Source organism: Fulmarus glacialis, unplaced genomic scaffold, assembly GCF_000690835.1.
Source record: "Fulmarus glacialis isolate BGI_N327 unplaced genomic scaffold, ASM69083v1 scaffold13787, whole genome shotgun sequence".
Taxonomy (NCBI): Eukaryota; Metazoa; Chordata; class Aves; order Procellariiformes; family Procellariidae; genus Fulmarus; species Fulmarus glacialis.
Window position 1 is genome coordinate 64559 of NW_009223929.1, and position 21122 is coordinate 85680.

General features: G+C 38.2%; 1 protein-coding gene across 1 annotated transcript in view; it reads left to right on the plus strand.

Annotated features, from left to right (window-relative positions):
• Nucleotides 1-21122, plus strand: part of PCNXL2 (pecanex-like 2 (Drosophila)) — a gene marked incomplete at its 5' end in the record, with an annotated part of 120453 nt that overhangs the window by 49614 nt on the left and 49717 nt on the right. Inside the window, 2 exons of the mRNA XM_009581993.1 lie at nucleotides 10327-10437; nucleotides 15173-15300. Of these exons, the coding sequence (XP_009580288.1) occupies nucleotides 10327-10437; nucleotides 15173-15300 (239 nt within the window). The remainder of the gene's footprint in view (nucleotides 1-10326; nucleotides 10438-15172; nucleotides 15301-21122) is intronic.

Genomic DNA, 21122 nt, shown 5'->3' on the forward strand with positions numbered 1-21122 from the left:
GTTTTGTTGTTGGGGTTTTTTTGTCAGGCTTGTTTGCTTGGTTTCTTCTTTTAAAATATTCCTACTATATGTGTGAGTATGACCCAGCTAGCACCACTTAATTTCTGAGAGGAGAAAGACATGGAAGTTTCAGGCTTCCTAAGGCACCCAGTTCATTGGTGTTAGCTGGGAGTTCCCAGTCATTCTGGCAAAGAGTGAAACAGAAGTTAAATGCTTTTCCTGGTTTATTTCTGTGCTGCTGTAAGGGAGGAGGGAAAGGGAGGAATAACAACTCAGTAAGGGAGGAATAACAACTCAGTAAGGGACCTTGGGATCTTTCTTTTCTCTGAATTCTTGGGCCACACTCCAGCAGGAGCTTCACCTGCTTCAAGCCTTCCAACCCTCAGACCTGTTCTGCTTTCTCTCTGCTGGAGTGAGGAGGCAAGGGTTGGGGAAGGAGGGCAGAAGAAAAGGAGCAGAAGAGATACAAAGCCTTGCTTTACAAAGAATCCCCCCCCCCCCCCCCCCCCCAAAAAATCTCTGTGATCCTAAAATAGGGTTAGAGTAATTTTTTAAGCTTCTTACCTTGGAGTGAAAGATGAGCAGTGAAAGTGATGCAGAGGTTGGTAGCATTGTGGCAGTTTTCAGTATTTGTTGCCTTACTATGTTCCCTAGAGTAAGGGTTGCTTTTCTGTCTCCAGAGAAGATTGTCAGTGATGTGCATCAGTGGACATCCCATGTCTGGATAATGGCTTATTTAGTCCTAAAACTCATTCTCCAAACACCTCTTTACAGGATTAAAAAATTAGCACCCCAGAATTGAAAGTCGAACTCTTCATTAATTCTTTTGAAAATGTTGACCTTGTAAGCATACCACAAAATACTGGTGTGGATTATTGCATGTTTTTGGAAGAGAGAGATGTAAAGGCTTTTCCATATTGTTGTTTGGGAATTGCTTGGGTAGTTTAAAGCTACTGTTTCAGTAGAAAGACTAGTGGTAGCAATACAAATGAGATAATGAAGGATGCATACTAAATTAAGCAGAGATGTTTGCTAGAATAACTACTGCTCTACTAGGCTGAAAGCTTCTACTACAGACATGTTTTGAAAATGTAGTTTTAGCATTGACCTGCCATCTTCTTCATATCTGATAATACCTGAAATTTTGCAGGTCATTAGTTTATCAGGTGGACTTGTCCTTGTTCCGTTTTAAAAAATTGAAATTAAATGGTGGAATTATTTATATTACAAAAGCACATGCACAGTTACACAATGATCATTAAAGCCAATCTGAAAAATAGCATTGCAGATGATAGCAATTAAAATTCTATCAATTTAAAATCATAAAGGGCATAAGTTTTCTTTACCCTAATTAAGGTCTGAGCTTTTATTAGCTCAATATTGTGGGACTTCAGTAAAGGATACGGTCACTTGAGGATAAAGATAGTGTGTTTATTCCATACTATAGGCCCTAAGCAAGCTGCATCCAGCTCTGTTCCTAAAAGCTTTATGGATCTTCACAGATTCTGTCTGTCTGTTCAGTCATCTTTATGTTTGCAACTATTTTTAAAAAGAAAAACAAAAACTGTAATAGTTTCTATTATCATCACCTTTGGCTGTGCAGAACTTACTACACAGTCATGGCTGATTTCTGCTTACTCATTGAAAGTGTCAACTTACCACCATCTGAATTAGGGAACACTAGAAGCGCTGTGCCTTAGTCATAGATGGTAATTTTTAAGCATGGTTACCCCACAAAAAAATATTTGCTTGCTCTCAAAGCACTGTGGTAGTAAGCATTTATTTTCTTCTGCCAGGCACTGGGGAAGAAGGCATCTAAATTAAACAGATATTCACAACTGCACTAGTGACTCTTGAAGCAGATTATGTTGAATAAAACTTTGCTAATAATGTTGGGTAGAATATTTCTGAATATCTCACTGATTGTGCTTCCCTCGTTTTCCTCACTGTGCTGTTGATTTAATGTAATTTAGTCAAATCAGAAGCTCCAAATGAGCATATTGCTCCCTGAACAAGTTGAGGCATGGCAGTCGAAATCGCTGCTCACAGATTTTTATCTCTGTTTGCAAATAGCCAAGTCACCCACACTGGGGTAACACAAAGAACAAGAGAGTTTATTCAGTTCTATTCCTGAGGGTTTTTTTTTAATCAACCTGGATTTTTTTGGTCTTTTTAACATCATAGGACTTACTAATGCGACACAGTTAATTCACTTCTTTTATAAAAATCATTAGCTGTTTGCATTTTGATAAGTTGCGGAATGTGAAAACGTAATGCTAAAAGTTGATTAGGCATATGCAGAGTGTGCTGTTTTGTCTTTCAAATTGCCATGGGAAGGGAGCAAGATAAACATTTAGGAAAGACTTTCTTGTTTATTTTTAAGAATGACTGCAGCGTTCAATTCCAGTGGAACAGTACTTCTCCATCTTTCTTATGCTAAGACTTTCCATGTAGCCATCCCAGTTTGTCTCTTTGTCAGCCTGGGATTCTTCTGTCCAAAACTCCCATTGTCTATATTCTTCAAATCAGAGCTGAGTGACCTTTTAAAATTATGATTGCTCATTCAAAAATTGTGGGTGTAATGCTTTACGGCAAGTCAAACCGGATAATCAAGACAGTCGTCTTGGTCTACATGACTCCATGTAAACTTTTCAAATGAGCCAGTTGTTCTCCCTGCACTTTTTAGGAGATGGTGTCAGTGCAAAGGTTAATAAGAATGTTCATATTCGTTGAAAATGGAAACCCACAAATAACTGAGAACATATTCTTCATAGGCACAGCAAAGATGGAATATATAACAGGACTTAGGAGATTTCTTCCTAGAGTTCTAACAGTAGGAAAAACTCTAAGACTTTTGCTGTAATGGAGTAAAAAATGTGGAGATATTAACCAGTTTGGGGGCATGGAGAGAATAAACTATTTGGGAATGATGAAAAGATGGACCTTTCTTCCACCCTTCTGATGTCTACTGACATAATACTTAATTGAGGAAAACACAACACATAAATGAGAGGGAGAGCATATGGATGGTTAAGTGCATGTCATAGCTCATCTAGTCTATCTTTCTTCAGTGTGATTAAAAAAAAAAGAAAATTAAAAAAGGAATGTGCCCAGCACTGGCCTTCTTGGCAGATGTGTGAGCTGCTTTTAAAGGATGTCTGGAATAACAAATGTTCAAGTCAAGAATGAACAGGTATTGTTAAGTGTGAAGTAGAAACCAATGCAAATCATTCAAACAGTGAGGGTATCAGTCTGGAACTGGCTGAGTGTTAACAAAAGATGCTTAAGGCAAGGCTTGTCCCCAGCTCTTTTTGTTTGTTCTCTTAAAGATGTGGCTTTTCATTTCATCCAGTGCTATGGGCATCCTCTGAATCTTGCTGGTGGAGAGGGGTCACAGTGTCTCCCTGAACTGCTTCTGGAACCTCAAGTGGTGCTGATGTTGAGCTGAAGGAGCAAAGACAGCAAAAAAACTTGGTAGTGCGAACGTGGATGCTTCTGGCTATAGTATGCTCTTGGCTACTACAAAAAAACTGGTGGGATTTTTTTGCCAGTCTGTTCACTACTGGGAGCAACCAGCAGCATGTTGGAGATTTCTGTATGCCAAACTGTGGTAAACCAGTTCTTTTACCAGCAACTCTTTCAACTGAGAAGTGATACCTGCCTTTGGAATATGCATTTTTGCCAAATCTGTGTAGCTTCCTTTAAGCCCTAAAGAAAGAGCCACCCCTAGCTTACATACTCATCTACTACGAAGTTCCTAATGGGAATGATAAGACCCAGTGTTATTAATCCTCTAATGTATAGGACTACAAGTTCTTATATTTCAGTGCCTTGTATGTTACTGGCAGGCAGTTTAATGGCCTCTTAATTTGTGTGTGTGGATGAACTAATTAGCAATACTAAAATATGAAATCACCTTATATTTTCTTATAGTCAAGTCCTTTGAGGGTTCTGAATTTGTCTTCATGCATAAGGCAAAATAATCAAAGAACCAGAGCTTGTTAAATTTGCCTTCATTAACACTGAATTCATTTCCCTAAGTACTCTTACCCTGCTGAGCTCACTTAAGAATACAATTTCCCTCTCTGATATTTTTTCTTCTTTCCCAGAATACATTTTCCAGATAATAAGGGATCTGCATTTTTTTTTTACAAGAATTTTTCTCTGCCATAGTATCAAATGTCACACATTTATGAAGGATGATCTTCATGTCAAAGTAACTCCAGCTAAGACAGCCAGTTTGTAACAACCTGCCAGACCTGTGCTGATCAGGCTTAACTTTCAACATCCACAACACAATCCCTTGGACAGGAAAGAAATTATGCATGTCATCTTATTTTCCTTCATTTTATGAGAAAGTGCTACCAAGTGCACTGACCTTCTTGGTGCTTTGTTGAAGTCAAGTAATTAACCTATTGGATCTTTTTATTGCCTTCATGGCAGTAAAACTCTTGGTTAGTTGGCATGTCCCATTGATTGATTTAGGTGCTACTTATAAGTCAAAAGCCTCACTCTTTTTCCTGTCCCCTTCTGATTTTTCATCCTTCTCTAAATCTGATGTTTCACTTCAAAGCTTCTGGCACTAAGTCGTTAATTCATATTTTAATCCATTTCTTGCCATTCGTGCATACTGAAATCCAATGTCTTAATCAGCTGCACCCTCTTGGCTCACAGCTGTTTCCTCAACTTTTGATATCTGGCACATAAACCCTGTTAAGACACTTTCTGCTGAGTAAAATACCCAAGGCTACATCTGATATTTGACAGGATAATCCTAGTGGTATTTTCCTCCTTAACTCTCTTGAGCACTGTACAGTTCGTATTTCCTTTTAATGTTGGAGCAATGGTTTAATTGAATTTTCATTCAGCCTTCCATCACTGACCTCTTTGTCAGACTTCATTCCTGACACTATTCCCAAATTGCATTTTCTCTCTCTTTTTTGTGTTTTTTCCTTTAGAATGGGACAAATGCACTCAGGGGTGCAGGGAGATGTACACCCGCTCCCTGGGTTCAGCCTGGCTCACCACGCACTGAGGACTGTATTCACGTACTTTCATGCTGATAGAGACGTGTTCTGTATCTGTTGGTGCAGGCACTGAAAGAGAAATCTTGAGTATCTGGTGCTTCAGCACACAACTCGCTCTGTGCATTTTTTATGTCATTTTTATTTTAGTAAAGGAAATTTCTGGGAAGACACAGTCTTGGCAGGAGCCATGCCTATGAAGGCTTCACTGAAGAGGCTGGATCACTGCAGCTCCCAGCTGATTTATTTCGTTTGTCTGGCCCTCTGCAAATTAAGCTGATTACCTCTGATCTTGTCCTTTTTGCCCACCTCGGGAGATATGGTTTCTTACAGTGCCACAGGCTCCTTCCCTGGGCTTTTGCTGTCAGCTAACAGTGTTGGAAGAAGCAGCCTCTGCCATGAGCAGATCCAGGGCTGTTAGGTTTTATCATCATCTTATTGTCATAATCCTCATCATACTTACTTCTGCCTGATGGTTAACATTTAACTTCAAATGTAAGGCTTCCAAGGGTTGTTACTCGAACTGTTTAAAACATGCCTGTTTTGTACACTGTCGATGTTAAGTGCTGAACACTGTGTTTCAGGAGTGTATTCCTCCGAGGTTTGATATCAGAGCCTTGGACTGATTGTATTTTGATCCTCTTATATATGTTGCATTAGACAATGATCTTGAAATCCCACAATATAAAGGCTTCAAATGTCTGTAAGCAGATGCAAATAAAGACAGCCTGGAAAGTATTTGTTGTAGATTCAAACATAGTGCTGTTCAAATACACTAACAGAATGTCACAATGACTTAAGACATAAGCATTAAAAAGCTTTAATATTTCCAGTAAATCTTGTTTTGTAGGATTTCATAGCTGAAGTTTGTTTTAAATGGCATTAAATAAAAAACAGAAAGTAACTCAGTGATTTGCAAAGCAAAGGCATGAACTAGAACAAAATTATTCCACGTAAGTTTAATTTCATATCCATAAACACATACATACTCACAACTTTTCCCTCTTAATGTATCTTAATTTTTATTGACATACAAAAAAAAAAAAAAATTACCAGTAGGGATTAGAATTTACTTCTAAGACTTGGAGCTACCAATTGACCAGGATTAGCTTAACATGAAAAACTAAATACCCACCTAGCATCTAAGAGCCCGAGTTCAAATTTGTCTCAAGTTCTTAGGATCTAAACAGGAATATAAAGAAATAGCTGTTCAAAGCAGGAAATAATTGCTTTCTGCATTTAACTTTTTTAATCTCTCAATTTTGTGTTGCACGTAGAGCATATAGCCATATGTATATGACAGTTATTTTTGTTTAAAACCAATTTGTACATACACTTTTTTAAAACGCAGCAAAATTCAAGCTTAGCAAGAAAATGTTAATGTTTATGCATTATTTAGTCCCAGTATTGCCAAGGAGTCTGCCTGCACAGAATCCCAACAGATGCTAAACAGATAGAAAGGCTGCCAAAAGCTGAAAGCATTGCATAGTCTCCATCTCACATTCAGTGTCATTTAAACTCGGGTGTTAATCTCTGCCTAGTTTATTGAAATCTATCAAAGTGAGAAAAGGAGATCACATTTTAATGATGTTTCAGACTCCCAAAATATTTTTTTTTCCTGTATGTTAACTAATTTCCATTAACTTCTAGTTTGTAATGTTACTTAAATTTGGTTAAGTAAGAATAACCAGATTTAAAAGAAATCCTGAAAAGGTAAGTCTTTGCCTTTGCTTTGTTTATATATATATAGAATACTAGCTTATCTGCCAGAGGTCTGTAGAGGCTTCAGAACTCATAGAGGACTTAAGGATGATTAGGATGATAAAATGTGTGTGTCCATATAAAATAAATATGAAAGATGCAAGTTCTGCACTTTCACCTGACAGTTGTGGGAATGTGCTGGTTTAAATTCACTGACGAATACTGATAATTTAAGCTCTTTTGATAAAGACTTAAAAACTGTTTACTGTGCAAAACTGTCACGAGTAACAATATCTAGGAATATTAGAACTTCGTCCCCTAAATAATACATCATTTTTCTGCTTAGCGAACTGTAGAAAACATTGAAGATCTAAGAAGGCTTAATAAAAATGTTCTTTTATAAATCATCCTAAACTGGGATTTTTTTTTTTTTTTATACTTTCACTTTAGATGGGAAGGTTCCCCCTTTGTATCTAGCATTGTTAAAAAATATACCTCACACCCTCAGGAGCAGGTTATTACCCTTATTCAAACAAAATTTTACTGAGGATAAATTGCGTATTTCACGGAATCACAGAAGGGCTGAGGTGTCCCATCAGGTCCCATGGAAGTGTTTTTGTCTAGTTTGTTTAAATATACCCTTAATTAATCCCTCACTACTTAGGGTGTCTTCATTTCTCCATACTTTCCCACAGGTCTCAGAGGCCTGTGATTCCTGAAGTCTTACTAGTAAAGACCAAGGCAAAGAAGGCATTGAGTACCTTGACCTTCTCCATGTCCTTTGTCACCAGGTCCCCTATGTCAGATATAAGAGAAAGTATGTAGTAAATTAGGTAAAACTGATAAGGAGCAATATTTTTTCAGATGTTTCTAGCAAAACAAAAAAGAGAAAATGTAAAGCCAAGTCCCCCCTTCCTAAATCTCTATATTGTAGTTGCTAGGTGACATCACCTTTAACAAGGATAGTTAGATATGTAAAAATGCTAATGGCACGTTACCCTTAAGGTGTTTTGCAGAATGTGCCCTGGAAGCAGTAATTTAAGAGGTAATAGAGGTACTTGACAACTCTTAATGAAAGCAGTAGCTTGAAAATCACACATTTCCAGGCCTTTAGGTGCAGTGTCATAAGGCTCTCACTAGAGCACTCTTCTTCTTCTTACATTCATGTTCTTGCAAACGGAAATGAGCTCCACTGCCTGTCTTGTAAAAACATTAGCCGAGAGGCAAGTGTTGAAAGAAACAACAGCTAGTTCAAGCAGTGGTGAATGTAGAAGTAGTAGGACTTGTTAGAAGCAACAGAGAACTTGGGCTCCACGGCCTGTTTTGCAAGAATATGTAAATATTAAATAATGATTAAAACGATGTAATGGAACAAGAAGCCAGGAGGGTCTCCTCCTGGATTTGGTTTCCTAGTAAATGCAAAACCTGAATTTTATTTGAGGTTTGAAAACCTTTTGATGAACCCTGAGCTTTGAGCACAGCTGGGGTGATTTATGGCTTTGTGATTTCAACTGTAACAGGCAGAACTTCGCTGCAGTTTTGAATTTTTGAGGTTTCAGATGTGAGCCATTAGCTTTTTCAGCCCTTCACTTAAATCTTTTAGCAGATACAATTTTCCTCCCAGCTGTTCATTCAGACATTTCAGATAAATAAAAATTAAGCAAAACAAAGCAATCCCACAGCCTGCTAAACAGGGTTCAAAGAAATAAAAGTCAGTTCTAGTTTCAGTTCAGTTTTACCTGCCTACTTTATCTAATGTTGTAGTTTTCAAGTCACATGTAGTATTTTTGAGAGAAAACAAAGTTGACAAGATCTGAATTTCTCTTACTTAAACTAGGTAGGGGTAACCAGGGTGTGCCTTGAAGAGATCGTAACAGGTTGTTTTTATCAAGGCTTTGCTGGTTTTAAATAGTATGCCTGTGCAAAGTTAACGTAATCTGTATTTTGCATGTTGCTCCTAATTTGAGTCGTGCCAAAGCACAGAAACCACGTGAAGCATTGCTTGCATCTCAACTGGAAGGTTTATCAGTTATAACTGGAGTTAGCATGAACAGCAGCTGTTTCTGCGGTCGTTTGGTAGCACAAAGACCAAAACACATTAATGCTATCAGTCATTCTTACCTCCCTCCCAATTAATTTGCAATTATTTACAACAATTCATAGAGAATCTCATGAAACATCTTGTAAGTGCATTGCTGATGTGGATACAGATGGCCAAGTGTTACTTTGGGGGGGGGGCAACTTAAGGACAGATGAAATGAGTTAGCCAGTGAAGGTGCATCCTGTCTGACCATCAACATACTAGTAAATGAAGAGTGCCTAGGACCATACTCTGTCCCTCTGTCCCCAGCTGTCATGGGGAAGCTTGTGTCCATGCTAATAAACTCTCCCAGTCTGTACGCAGGGCGGAAGTATGGAACTGCCATCTGGAAATGGACCACGGAGAGTTTTCATTTGAAAGGATGCTTGGGGATTGCTTGGAAGAGTGCTATCTGGGCCAGACCAAAACCTTTCCAGGGGCCTTTCTAACAATTTAACAACATATACAATATCAGTGCCTGGGAACATTCCCTGGAAGCATTTCATACACAAGTATTGATATAGCCTCAGTGTCTTTCAGGATGTTGGCAATGTCTTGTTTTTCATTAACTCAATTAAAAAATTTACTATAGGAAATTCAACATATATTTGCTATATCAACATGAAATATTGCATATACTCCCGTTTCACTGTCAACTTGTGTGTGTGTTGAGCGCTAATGTCTATTGATGGCCAAATCTTTCCTGACAGTTTGTCAGGAACCTACACTGCAATATGAATCTGATGGCCCAATGCAGATGAGTCCGAAGATCTGTTTTGGCCTGATGCCAAGAGAGCTGGCAGAAAAAAAATGTATTCTAGGGGATAAGTACACATCATTCTTGAATCAGGAACTGCTAGTTGCAGCACCAAGCATATTTTACAGGAAGTAAAAGTAAATTCAGTGTGTTTTTCAATTTGTACTGCACAACAATAAAAATTCATATTAATGCAATGTTTTTATGGTAGAATGGTTTGATCTTGAAAATGCGGCTAGAATTCATGGTTAATGCCAAGCATATGCTTACATAGTGATGGCTTCTCTCATTGATTCATCAAATGAAAATGTTGTGTTCTTGAGAAATAGGTCTGATTTCCATGTGCAGAGCCAGACGTGTTGCACATTGAGCTTCCTCTGTTCGCTATATCCACTTTCTCCCGGAGTCTCTTCTCCTGTCACTCACCTATCACTGGCAGTGTGATATATGCAGCGAATATCAGAACCTGTTTTCCCACTTTCTAATTAAAGCAGACATACTTTTGAAGAAAGGTAGTCTGGGAGCTACCTCAGCATGCTGGTTAAAAACGTACCTCATTGCAAGTTTGAATTTCAAATGAAGAATGTACTTTTGTGCCGTACTAAAGTAAGGCCTTAATGCCCATGAAAGCTAATAATACAATATAGTTTATCTCACATTGATTCCAGGGCACAGTTCTAAAAAGTGCCACTTTCAGATATTAATACTGAAACTATGCCAGTGCCTAAAAAGTTACCATGTTTTTCTTTTTTTTTTTTTTTCAGCTGTGGGACCTACTGCAGAAGTTGCAGTTCATCATGACATACATTGCTCCCTGGCAGATTGCCTGGGGATCATCGTTCCATGTTTTTGCTCAGCTCTTTGCAATACCTCATATCCTTTATAAAACTGTTTTTCTTTATTCTTAAATTCCTCTTCGTGTATGTAATTTATTTACAGTGTTTGAACAAGGTGTGAAATTCCTAGGTAACTTATTTTAAAATGTGAAAATGCTTAGAGCATCTCCTGAGAAATACAGTTTTCTTTCTTTCCTGGCTGCATAGGATCTGAAACTGGGAAACTGAACTCTGACTCAAACTGATCTGTTTATGCCTGCTCACTTCCCACTGAGCCACATTCTGCAGATCACTTACTTCCACAGTCCTCAGAACTGGCTTTTGATGCATCCAGAAAGAAACGTTGTGACTGACATATTAGCTCCAACTTGGGTGGACTTGTATGTATGCGGAAGCTAGTTTTGTGAAGTGCTGGGCATATGGCTGACTGAGTTCTAAAATATTAGTTACTTTCTCAGTTGCTTCTAGTTGGGATCTCAGATACAAATTCATTTCAGTGAGCCAATTTCTGTTGCAACTGTCCTGATTTTTTTTTTCGCCATTTCAGAAGCAGCTGGATTTTAACATTTTAATGTACATTTTTCATTATGGTGTTGAGAAGCATTCTCCTTTTTAACATTTCCACTCTGTTTTATGAGTAACAACATATGTTCGTCAACACCAAAGCAGTCCTTCAGAAACAGTCTGTTTCAGTGCCTGTTCCAGGGCTGCAAACATTGGTTTTGTGGATATGGAGAGTAAAACACAGAGTTCAATGACCCCCCCAAATGTCTGTAGGGTTAAAAAATATATTTGGATTTTTGGAACAAAAAATCTGCAGCTTAAAGTCTAATTCAGTTAGAAACTTGATTTAATACAGGAAAAAGATAAAAAATGAAATAAAACACTTCAACTGAACAAATTTAACTTTATTGACATCTAAAGAATTTTCAGAGACTAACTTTTCATTTCTTCCTTCCCTCCCAACCCAAGTTGTGGAAGAAGAGTTGAGAAAATAGTTTTAGTTCAGACCTACTGAAGAGTTTACTTTGTACTGTTTATTAGATATACGCACTTAAGTCTTTGTCCCTTTCATCCCACAGTGTTTTTTCCGTCCCTTGAGTGATTTTTTTCCCTCTGCTCTTTGCTGTGATATATTGAATCATATGCAGCATTGATTACCTATGCTTATGTTTCTAGATAGGAAGTATAAATGAGAGCCTTGGACAGAGGGAATTGCAGACAGAATAACTCCCTGAGGGAAAGCTTTAGACTGTCTATTTACGAAAGGAAAGCGTTATTAAAATAGTGATCTGTCTGAGCACTTTGAGTGATTTGTAGCAAATTATGACAGAATTCGTTCCACAACAAAAAATTATTTTCATCTCTGTTGTAGGTATGAATTGCAGGAGAAGTGTATATAAGGTTATTTAGTAAAACATTTAAGAACTGACATGATATTTCAACAAGTTTCCCTTTGGTCATCAATATTTTGTGCAGTGATAACTTTACTCTTGGTAAAAGTACCAGTTAAGCTTTGCAAAATGGAAAGCAGTTAACTAAGCAGGATTTAGTTTATTTACACAGTTATTACTAAAGTGATCTAGACTAGTTTTCTATTATTTATATTTATAATATCCTTTGTAAATGCAAATCTGTCTTTAAGGCAATGTTGCAATTAAGGTACTGGTTAAAGGCCCAAGTTACTATTTCCACAGCAACAATAACTTTGACTTTTTGCATGGTATTTTTATTTGTTGTTACCATAACCCTGCAAACAGTACTGATGAATGCATGCTGCAGTTTGCAGAGGCACAAAGCCTGCCACTTCTTTGCAGAGTTTAATTATTTGTGGTTCTTAATTGCCTAAATCGCTCCTGCAAATGGGACATAAATTTTTAAATTTCAAAATGCCTCTGTAAGCTTTTGCCATAGGGCTCAGCGATGTGAGAAGTTCTGCATGCTTTAATGCATTTGATTCCAGTGCGCAGAGCACGAAGGGCAGCACGCGTGGAGCTTTACCTGATGGAGGTTGTGGAGCCTTCGCCATTAGAGATCTTCAGGAACTTAGGCAAACATCTGTCAGGAGTCATATAGGTTTAACTGATCCTTCCTTGTCGCTGCTAGATGGACTAGGTGACCCCTCGAAGTACCTCCTAATCCCAAAAGCCGAGGAACGGGAACAGGCTTCTGGCTTGAGGAGAGAGCTTCACTTCCCAGTGCTTAAATGAGTGAGAAAAGGTTATGTGTTTATAATTATCAGTGCACTGAGAAAGTTGATGTAGTTTGTAGTCAAGGGAGGATTTTGCATAATAATCAATGGTGAGGTTTGGAAAGAAAGGATTTGTAGTTCAGATTATCCTGTTTATGAGAGTTTCTGATTTGTTTGTTTCAGGGTTACAGCTCTAACATCAGAAAAGGAAGCCCTGTGATGCTCAGTTCTCCCATCTTCTAAGTGATCCTGTGCTTGGAAGTGATGAAATGTTTTTTGGGCAACAGAAATTGCAATTAGAAATGTGGGTTTTGGGAAACAGAGGATTTGCACTGGCCTTACTGCATAGTTTTGTGTTAAAAGAAGGGGATGGAAGACTTTGAAAATGTCAGTCTTTCAATTACTTGTTTTGAAACTGATTGGAATTTAAACAGATTTTTTAATTACGAGAATTAATCCTCAAAATAGAATGTTTTATTTGTTTTATTTCATGTTGAAGGGCTTTTAGTTATTTCTTCTTCTCAAAATTTGATTTTGGCCATATTAAAAAGAAAATCCGTTATTCACAAAGAAACAAATTCTGCTTCTACACTGTATAACCTTACACAGCAAAACTGGTTGGGGCGTAGAATAAGAAAGCATGCCTGTTAGTTTTTGGCACTCCTTTTTTATTTTCTACTTAAACATAATTAAAGCATTGGTATAAAAAAAAAGATCTAATAAAAGGAAATCAGGTAACGTCAAATAAAAAAACCCTGATGACAGATAACTGCCCACTGTACACATCAACTGTGTATGTAAGAGAATTGGGTGCTGTTACTTGCTCTCATGACATGCTTACATATATGAAACACTATTAAAATCACTCTTCACAAGTCAAATGGGAAATGTCTTCCAAAGTACATATAGTAGAGCATTATGTCTTTTAGCAAAAATAAAACTGTTGCTACTGATTATGTCTTAGATACAGACAATTCACAATGGAGTGCTAAATGTCTTAACTCATGATAGTGGCAATTTTTAAATCAATCATGACATTAGAACTCTCTTTAGAAAACTTGATTTGCTGTCCTTATCTGTCCTCCTTGTTCTCTTTTTGTCTCTTCAGCTCCAATGCCTCCTTCCCTTATCTGACACTTGTAAATACTTGTTCATCTTTCACAGCCAGTGCTGGTTACGACTACAGTGTAATGTGACAGTTTAACTTTTTTGATGCACTTGCTTCCTGCTCTGTCCTCTCTGTTGCTTTTTGAACTTTAGGCTCTTGAGGGCAGCTCATTTTGCAAGCCCAATAATGCACAAAGACACTGTTCCAGACCACTCTCTTTTAATAAGTTCGAGGGATTTGAGAGATATCTTTTGGCAAATATTTGGATTTAGATTTTTGCAGATTGCTTTGAAAGCATGGCTAGCTAGCCTTTTTATGGAAATTCTGTACCAGGAATGATACTACATGTGTTAAAACGTTTTTTTGTGAAGTCTTAGTGTCTGTGGGACACACATAAAGGATATTATTATAAGAGGGTAAGCTAAAAGACTGTGGTTATTGGATGATTTGACCTGAATTTTAATTTGAGATGCACTTGAGTGTTGTACTTTGATAGTCGCTCCTTAGTCCATGATTTCTTTATTTAGCACCTTCCTCCCAAGAGTGGTGTAAGGAAGGACAACTATTCTCTTATGCCAACTTGGAAACTTTTTTCCTGAGATTTCATGGACGTGGTATGAATTAATGAAGAATTAAAGCCTAACATGTAATTTGCTTGGGTTTTTTAATCATGTTCCTTTCAACTCACATGTTTTTCAGTATCCTTGCCCATCCCCTAACTTGCTTTCCAGCAATCTGGAATATGAATTTACATTTAAAGTAAGCTATGGATTCAGGCATTCATTATGATGTTTATGATATTTGCTATTCCCCTGTCCTTACCTTCTCATTTTGTATATATTTCAAAAAGTATGAAATGCTGAACATTTTTTACCTTTCAGTCAGCGTGGAATATTAAATTGTCAGTAAAAATTAACATGAAAGCATGATTTTAAGCCAGCAGGTTGGATTAATAGAGGCATAGTTGTTTCTCCACATACTAGGTCATTCCAAAATAAGCAGAAACTCACGGAATGAAATACTGGACACATTGGGAGCAAGACTCCAGTGCAGAAACCGAGAATTTCCAAGAAAATGCGTTTTTGGGGATTTTTGTATTAAACTGTGTGTCAGACTCTGGAAAGGCATTTTGTTTTACAGAAGGTACACTAAGGTAGCCGGAAAAGGGCACTTACTGCTCTGCCTATGCTCAGGATCTGTCCTCAGGAAGAGATTAGACAGGGTCGCCCTGCTAATGACGTACTCCGTTCAGACATGTCGCTTCCATTACAACTGTGTAGCACTGAAGAGCCACCAAGTACATGCTGGTAATTGGCAATTTGGCTCTGCCTGCCTTCCTTTCCTTTCCTTACCACCTCTTTGGTAAAATAAATAACAACAAAAAGGCAAAAATAAATAGTTCAAAGAGCTGCCTCAACAGTGCTTTAAAAGTATGAGGAAATCATTTGTGTTACCTTAACTTGCAATTTTCAGACTCCGCCATGCTTTTTTTCCAAACTCTGGCCACTTCAGTCTTTTCTACACCACTGAGTCCATTTCTTGGTAGTGTCATCTTTATCGCATCATACGCAAGACCGATCAAGTTCTGGGAGAAAAACTACAAGTAAGACTATTCAAAAATTTTCTACACTTTTTATTTGTAAAGGTTTTGCTCTCATTAGTTTCATTTCTGGAAGTATTTTTCGTTCTGAAGATAATCCTTAAATTGTTGTAGGGTATGAGAGGTTAATCTTTGAATTTTGGTTCTGGTGTTTTACTATTTCATGGTTACTTGGATATTTCTGAAAATGTATTTAAACAATTAGCGGTACGTTACAGATGAGATGTCATGTTGCATTTGTTGTACAGATACGGTAACGAAGCTGCGAAAAAAAAAATCAGTAAAACTCCCAGTTGTCAGCCTTTTTTGTCTTGCTAGCTAGTGTTAGCAACTAAATCTGTGAAGCCTTTGGCACTAGAAGTCAGACTGCATTAATGTATTTTATACTGGCCTGATTAAATGTTACCGTTTGGGATGTGGCAGGTAACTCTCATAGTGAAGTGATGATGAGTGTGCATTGTCATTACTTGCTACATCTGATCTTGGAGTTTGACTTAAGAATTGCTTGGTTTTGTCAGATTTTAGCTGCCATTCATTCAGTTTGACAAGGACGTAAATGTAGAATATTGAAAAGATTGAATAAAGAGCTTCTGCTCCTTCTACCTGGTAGGATTTGAAAGCTCTTGGTAACTGGGATCTAATGGGCTCCCAACGAGAGTACCGGAGACAGGGAAACACTTCCCTTTGCAGATGGAGGTAGCTTTTGCAAGGGATGAATGAGCAGTCTGCAAGTGTGGGGGCTGGATGCAGTGACTGAGGGGGTCCTTTGAGCCCTGCGCTCTGGGCAGTGCATGAGCTCTTCACCACCTACTAACATGTAACCAGGCTCAGAGTAACTTATTGCAGCTGCAGAACAGCGGTTTGAGGCACAAAGTGAAAACTGTATTAGCCAAATCAGGACTTGGCCAGTGAGAAGTATTATACACTTACCACACTTCTTGTATCAGTGCCACTGATGTATCTGAGCACCTCAAAAGAATTCAAAACTAGAAATTACAGTGATTGTTTTTTCCATCTTTTAGAAGAAAGGGTCTGATTAGTTTGAAGAGGTTTATTTTTGTTTCAGTTTGACTTGTGTCAGTGAGTGAATATGTACTCATCTATAAAGAAATTACTCAAAGCCAAGTCATATAAAGAGGCTTTGTATTTGCTTCTGAGATTTGTGGAAACCTTTTGGGGGGGGTAGCTGAGTTTTGTACACTGGGGCCAGATCTTAACACAATTCTTTCTCTCACATCTTTTTCTGGGTCAACAGGTTCATTATTTTATAGGAGTGAAGTTGAGGGGAGTCGTGGAGAGGCAGGAAGCTACCACAAATCCCACAGAAAGCGTTACATTTTTGGACAGAAACTTTGAACCGTATTAGGTAGGAAGTGGAGAATTGAATATCTGCAGCATTTTACTTCAACCAAAGCATTTTGAAGGCATGTCACTTCTTTTCTAAGTACGGGTTAGAGAATCATCTGCCATATAGCTAGGTTAGTGTAGTATCTGTAGGTTATTGTAGATGGAGATAGAGGGACTGTTTTCATTTGCTTTTGGTTTGTCAAAGGCTTTTGGGACGAGATGAACAGAAGACATTCAAAGGAAATGTCAAAAGATGGTGCTTGATGGGTGATACTTAAATAAGGGGGTCTTGTTTTCATCAGTACTGACCATCTGTGACTCCCACTAAGGGAAGTAAAGAAGTTGGTGCTAATCATTTTTTAAAAAAAAACTATTTGTTTTACCCATAAACTGTAAAATCCTAAGTGCAACACTTTAAACCACCGCTACTTGTCCTTTCAAAATAAGCAGTAACTACAACTTTGTCTTCAACATGAATGTTTAAGTTAGGCTCTTTGTGAAAAATTCGTGCTTTGTTGTTTGTTAGAAATTCTAGGGTATCTTTTATGATCTTTTCTCTTAAAACATAAAAACAACAACCTTGCCCCTCAAAAACCTTTCAGAAGTAGAAAACATCCTTGTAGAAGATTCAGATAGTCATCAAAGTGAAATAAATGTTTGCCTGAACCTGTGGCATCCCACAATATGCACATGTAATGACTCCTCCTAAATTTATATTAATTTTGTCTATGGCACTTCTATTCTCATTTGCCTCGCTTCCATTTCAGTATTTCATTGTTCACATGAAGAACTGAGCAGAGTGAGTAAGTGTTGGACTGAAAAACTCCTGACTCTTAAAGGAACACAGTGAGAATACAGAAGATAAGGGAAGGGAGTAATTTTATATTAAGAATAGGGATATTTTCTACAAAATACTTAAAATAATTGAATTAAGTGAGATGGGCCTTGCCTTACTGCTTTAAATCTTGACCCTTCAACATCTAAAAATTCAAAGGGATGGCATGATTGCTTTCTTTCAGAGCTGTGGAGTTAAATAGGATCGGGAACTTGAGCTGGAGTGGACAGTTGCTGGCTCCTACACTGACCTGTCTTTGGGTTGCAGTGCCCTATGGCCAGATGTGCACTTCAGGTGCTGTAAGATGAAACAGAACAAACAGATGGGGAAGTTGGTGTATACATTTCTTTTTAGAGTGCATTGGCAGTTACTTTTGCTAAGTTCAGCTCAGGGTATTCATGAAAAGTCACGGGTTCACTACAGTGCAGTCTGATACATGCTTATATGAAGCAGAAGCTCTGGCAGATTTTTTTGCTATTTCCATACTCATTGCCTGTTGACAAGAACTTTTGTGCAAGGGAAAGCTACCTTCAGTGTGCTTTATTATAGCTTTTTTGTTTTGACTGCTTTGCATACTCATTTTCAAACACATCCTTGCTACATTGATGACTACATTAAATATCACGTTTATATGAGCTGTACGAAAACTCATTTATGTTTATATGAAGTTACAGAGGCAGTCAATTCCATGGTTATATGTTTTTATACTTTAACCTCTTAATTGGACTAATGGAAAACAATTTCGACACGCAGTCTAGATATTAAAATGTCATGGTTTTGTTTTTCTTCCAAGTCATAAATTAGGTTGCTTTCTTAGAGTGTTATTTCTGTTCATCAGTATATGCACACTTCACTGCTGTCAGGCAAACTTCATTTTTTCTTTGTTTCACTTAAGGAAAACTTATTTTTGCATCTCATTTGGGCCAACCGTGTGAAATTAGATGAGGGAAAAGCCATCCGGTTCATTTTCTGTAAAACGAATCCAACATTGAAGCTTTGGACATCAGCAAGTAGATAGTACCATGTTTATTAATACTGGCTATTAGGCCAGTAGCCCAAGTGGTGAGCAACTGCTCCATCTGTTCCTTAAAGAGCTGGTTTGGTTGTCTCAATTTGGTTTTCTGAGTGCACACAAACACGTCTTGCATTTCTAGTGTTTCTTCTAGTCCCACTTTTTCTGCTGGCTAAAGAGGAATTTGATTCCTCAGGTTTCTGACTGGGCATCTGCCGCTCTAGGTGATGTGAGCTGGAGCTGAAAGTCTTAGACAATTAAGATGATGGCTTGTTTGTTTTTTCAAGAAGATGGAGGAACTCAAGTGGGTTAAAAAAAAAAAAAAAAAAAAAAGATTCATTTTGACAGTAAGCAAACCGTGAAATTCCTAGCAAGCTCTTCAAAATTCCGGAATCATACTGTGCCTGTTTGTGCTCTTGCGGTGTGTGCGCAGAGCATGGGTGTTCTTCCCTGCAATCAGCAGATGCTGTTTGTTTATAGTGTCCACTTTGGTAGTCGCTGTGTTCAGAGTCTAGTACCCCAGTGCATCACTGAGGTCAGGGATCTCTTGGGGGGGAAAGGGAAGGGTGACTTTAAGAAGGAGAAAAAGTAAGACAATAAGGAAGGTGAGTAAGAAAGAACAACTTCTCATGCAACCACTTTTTTACAGCTTTTGCTGCCATTGTTGTTGAAAAGAGAGGGGTGTAAAATCAGAAAGCTGGCTTGCTGCTCATGAGCTGATTGCCTCATGGGAGTCCAACTACGAGAAATTTTCTTTTTTTTTTTTTTTTTTTTTTAAAAAAAGTTTGATGCAACACTGGCTTTGTCCTGCCATTAGCCTGCTTTCCAGTTTGAAGAGTACTGTTTTAGTCTTTATTTTCACAGCTGTTGGAGTGATTAGGCTGTAGATGTCGGAGAGAGAAAAGGAAATAGCAGTAAATCTTGTTTAATGTATAGGCACTTTAAAGCATAAAGTGTTTGTTCAAACGCTGTTGTTCCATTTTTCTGCTTTGCTTTTTTTCTTAAATACTTTGTCACGCTGCAGCCTGACTCTGTCCCCCGCCTCCCTTCCTCTTATCTTGCTTTGTATCTTGGATAAGGCAATGGACAGAAGAGAGTAGGAAGTTTACTTTCATTCCCCAGTGGGTCTAACCGCTGGATCACATCGAGCAGCCTGTTCTCTGCTGCAGCTGTGACTTGTCCCCGCAAACAGCAAACTGCCACCAGGAATCTGGAGATTTCGCTGCCTACAAGCCACTCATCTCTCTCCTTCTCCTTGTTTCTATTCTTTCTTGGTCATCTGGTTCAGTGCCTATTTTTGGGTAAGGCACAGCTTGCATTTGCTTTGAAGGGTCTCGAGTGAATTACTATGTGGTGTAACTGAATTTGTTAGATGTCTCTGAAGAGGCTGTGATTAAATTGCCAGTTATCTCAGAATGGCATTGCAGGACACCTCTCTCTGTTTGAGAATATGTGAGCAAGCCTTTCTTTTCTCCATCTTTTTAAAAAGTGTATCACTGTGTTATTATTCCAGTCATTGTGGTCTGGAGAATAGCCACCTGTAAGGTTAATACAGCTGGGAACGGAGGGTGAGGAAAACCTGCCCTGCTCAGATCTAGTGCAGCTGGCATTTTCTTTTTTCCTACCGGCTCGCTTAACCTGCCCATTGTGGACATCTGCAGGTAGAATGGGAAGAGTTTTCCCAGTGTAGACATAATTCAGGTTGACCCCACATAATGCACGTGTGTGGGAAAAGGAGTTATGAAACGTACCCGTCTGCTCCCTCCCTTTTTCCCCATAAACTAACAGGCCTTCCACTTCCAAATGCTTATTTTTAACACACCCTAGTGCATCTGGTTTCCCTGTGATCCTGCTCATCTGTTACAGCTGCTAAAATTCCTGCTCCGAACATAAAATATCATTCAACCATAACTGTCCATGGGCCTTGTTTGGGAGCTGCGTGTTCAGACCTTTCAAGTTTTCCTTTTTAGGGCTGGATTTCTTTTTTTAGTCTTTTCTTGCTATGTTGTTTGATTTTTCACATGTTGTTAGACCTCCATAGTGGTGATGTTTACAGAGGAACAACTGCAGCAGCTATTTATAGTTCAGTAATGCCTTGGACACTGATTTATAATGAATACTTTAAAGAAAGGTACATTAACCTCTGATGTCAACAATTATAGCATAACCTAAGCATAGGAGAACCTTTTTTCCCCTAATCAACAGGAGTTAGTGTTTGCCTTATTTCTTCAACTATCACTTCAGAAATGTTATGTTCTATTGTCACTGCCTGTTCTCCTTACTTAGGGTTCAAACTTTTCTGAATGCTTCCAGCCACCTGGCATGAAAGCCACATTGCAGCCATGAGTTCTACTGTTCATTGCAATCGTTTTAGTTTCTTCTGAACTGTTTCTCTTTCGCTGCTAATCTTTGTGTTTCTCTCTGGCTGCTTCTATATCTATACTGTTTTTTATGAACTGACTTGTGAAAGAAGCACTATATTCCAGTTGCACAACTTTACTCTAGAGCGTACTATGGTTCTAGTTCCTTTGTTAGCAGTTCCTTTGTTACTCAGTTTTATGAATGCTAGCCTCTTTGATGACCGTGGCTCTCGTAAGAGAAGTCTTCACTGACTTGGCCTCAGGGCTCCTC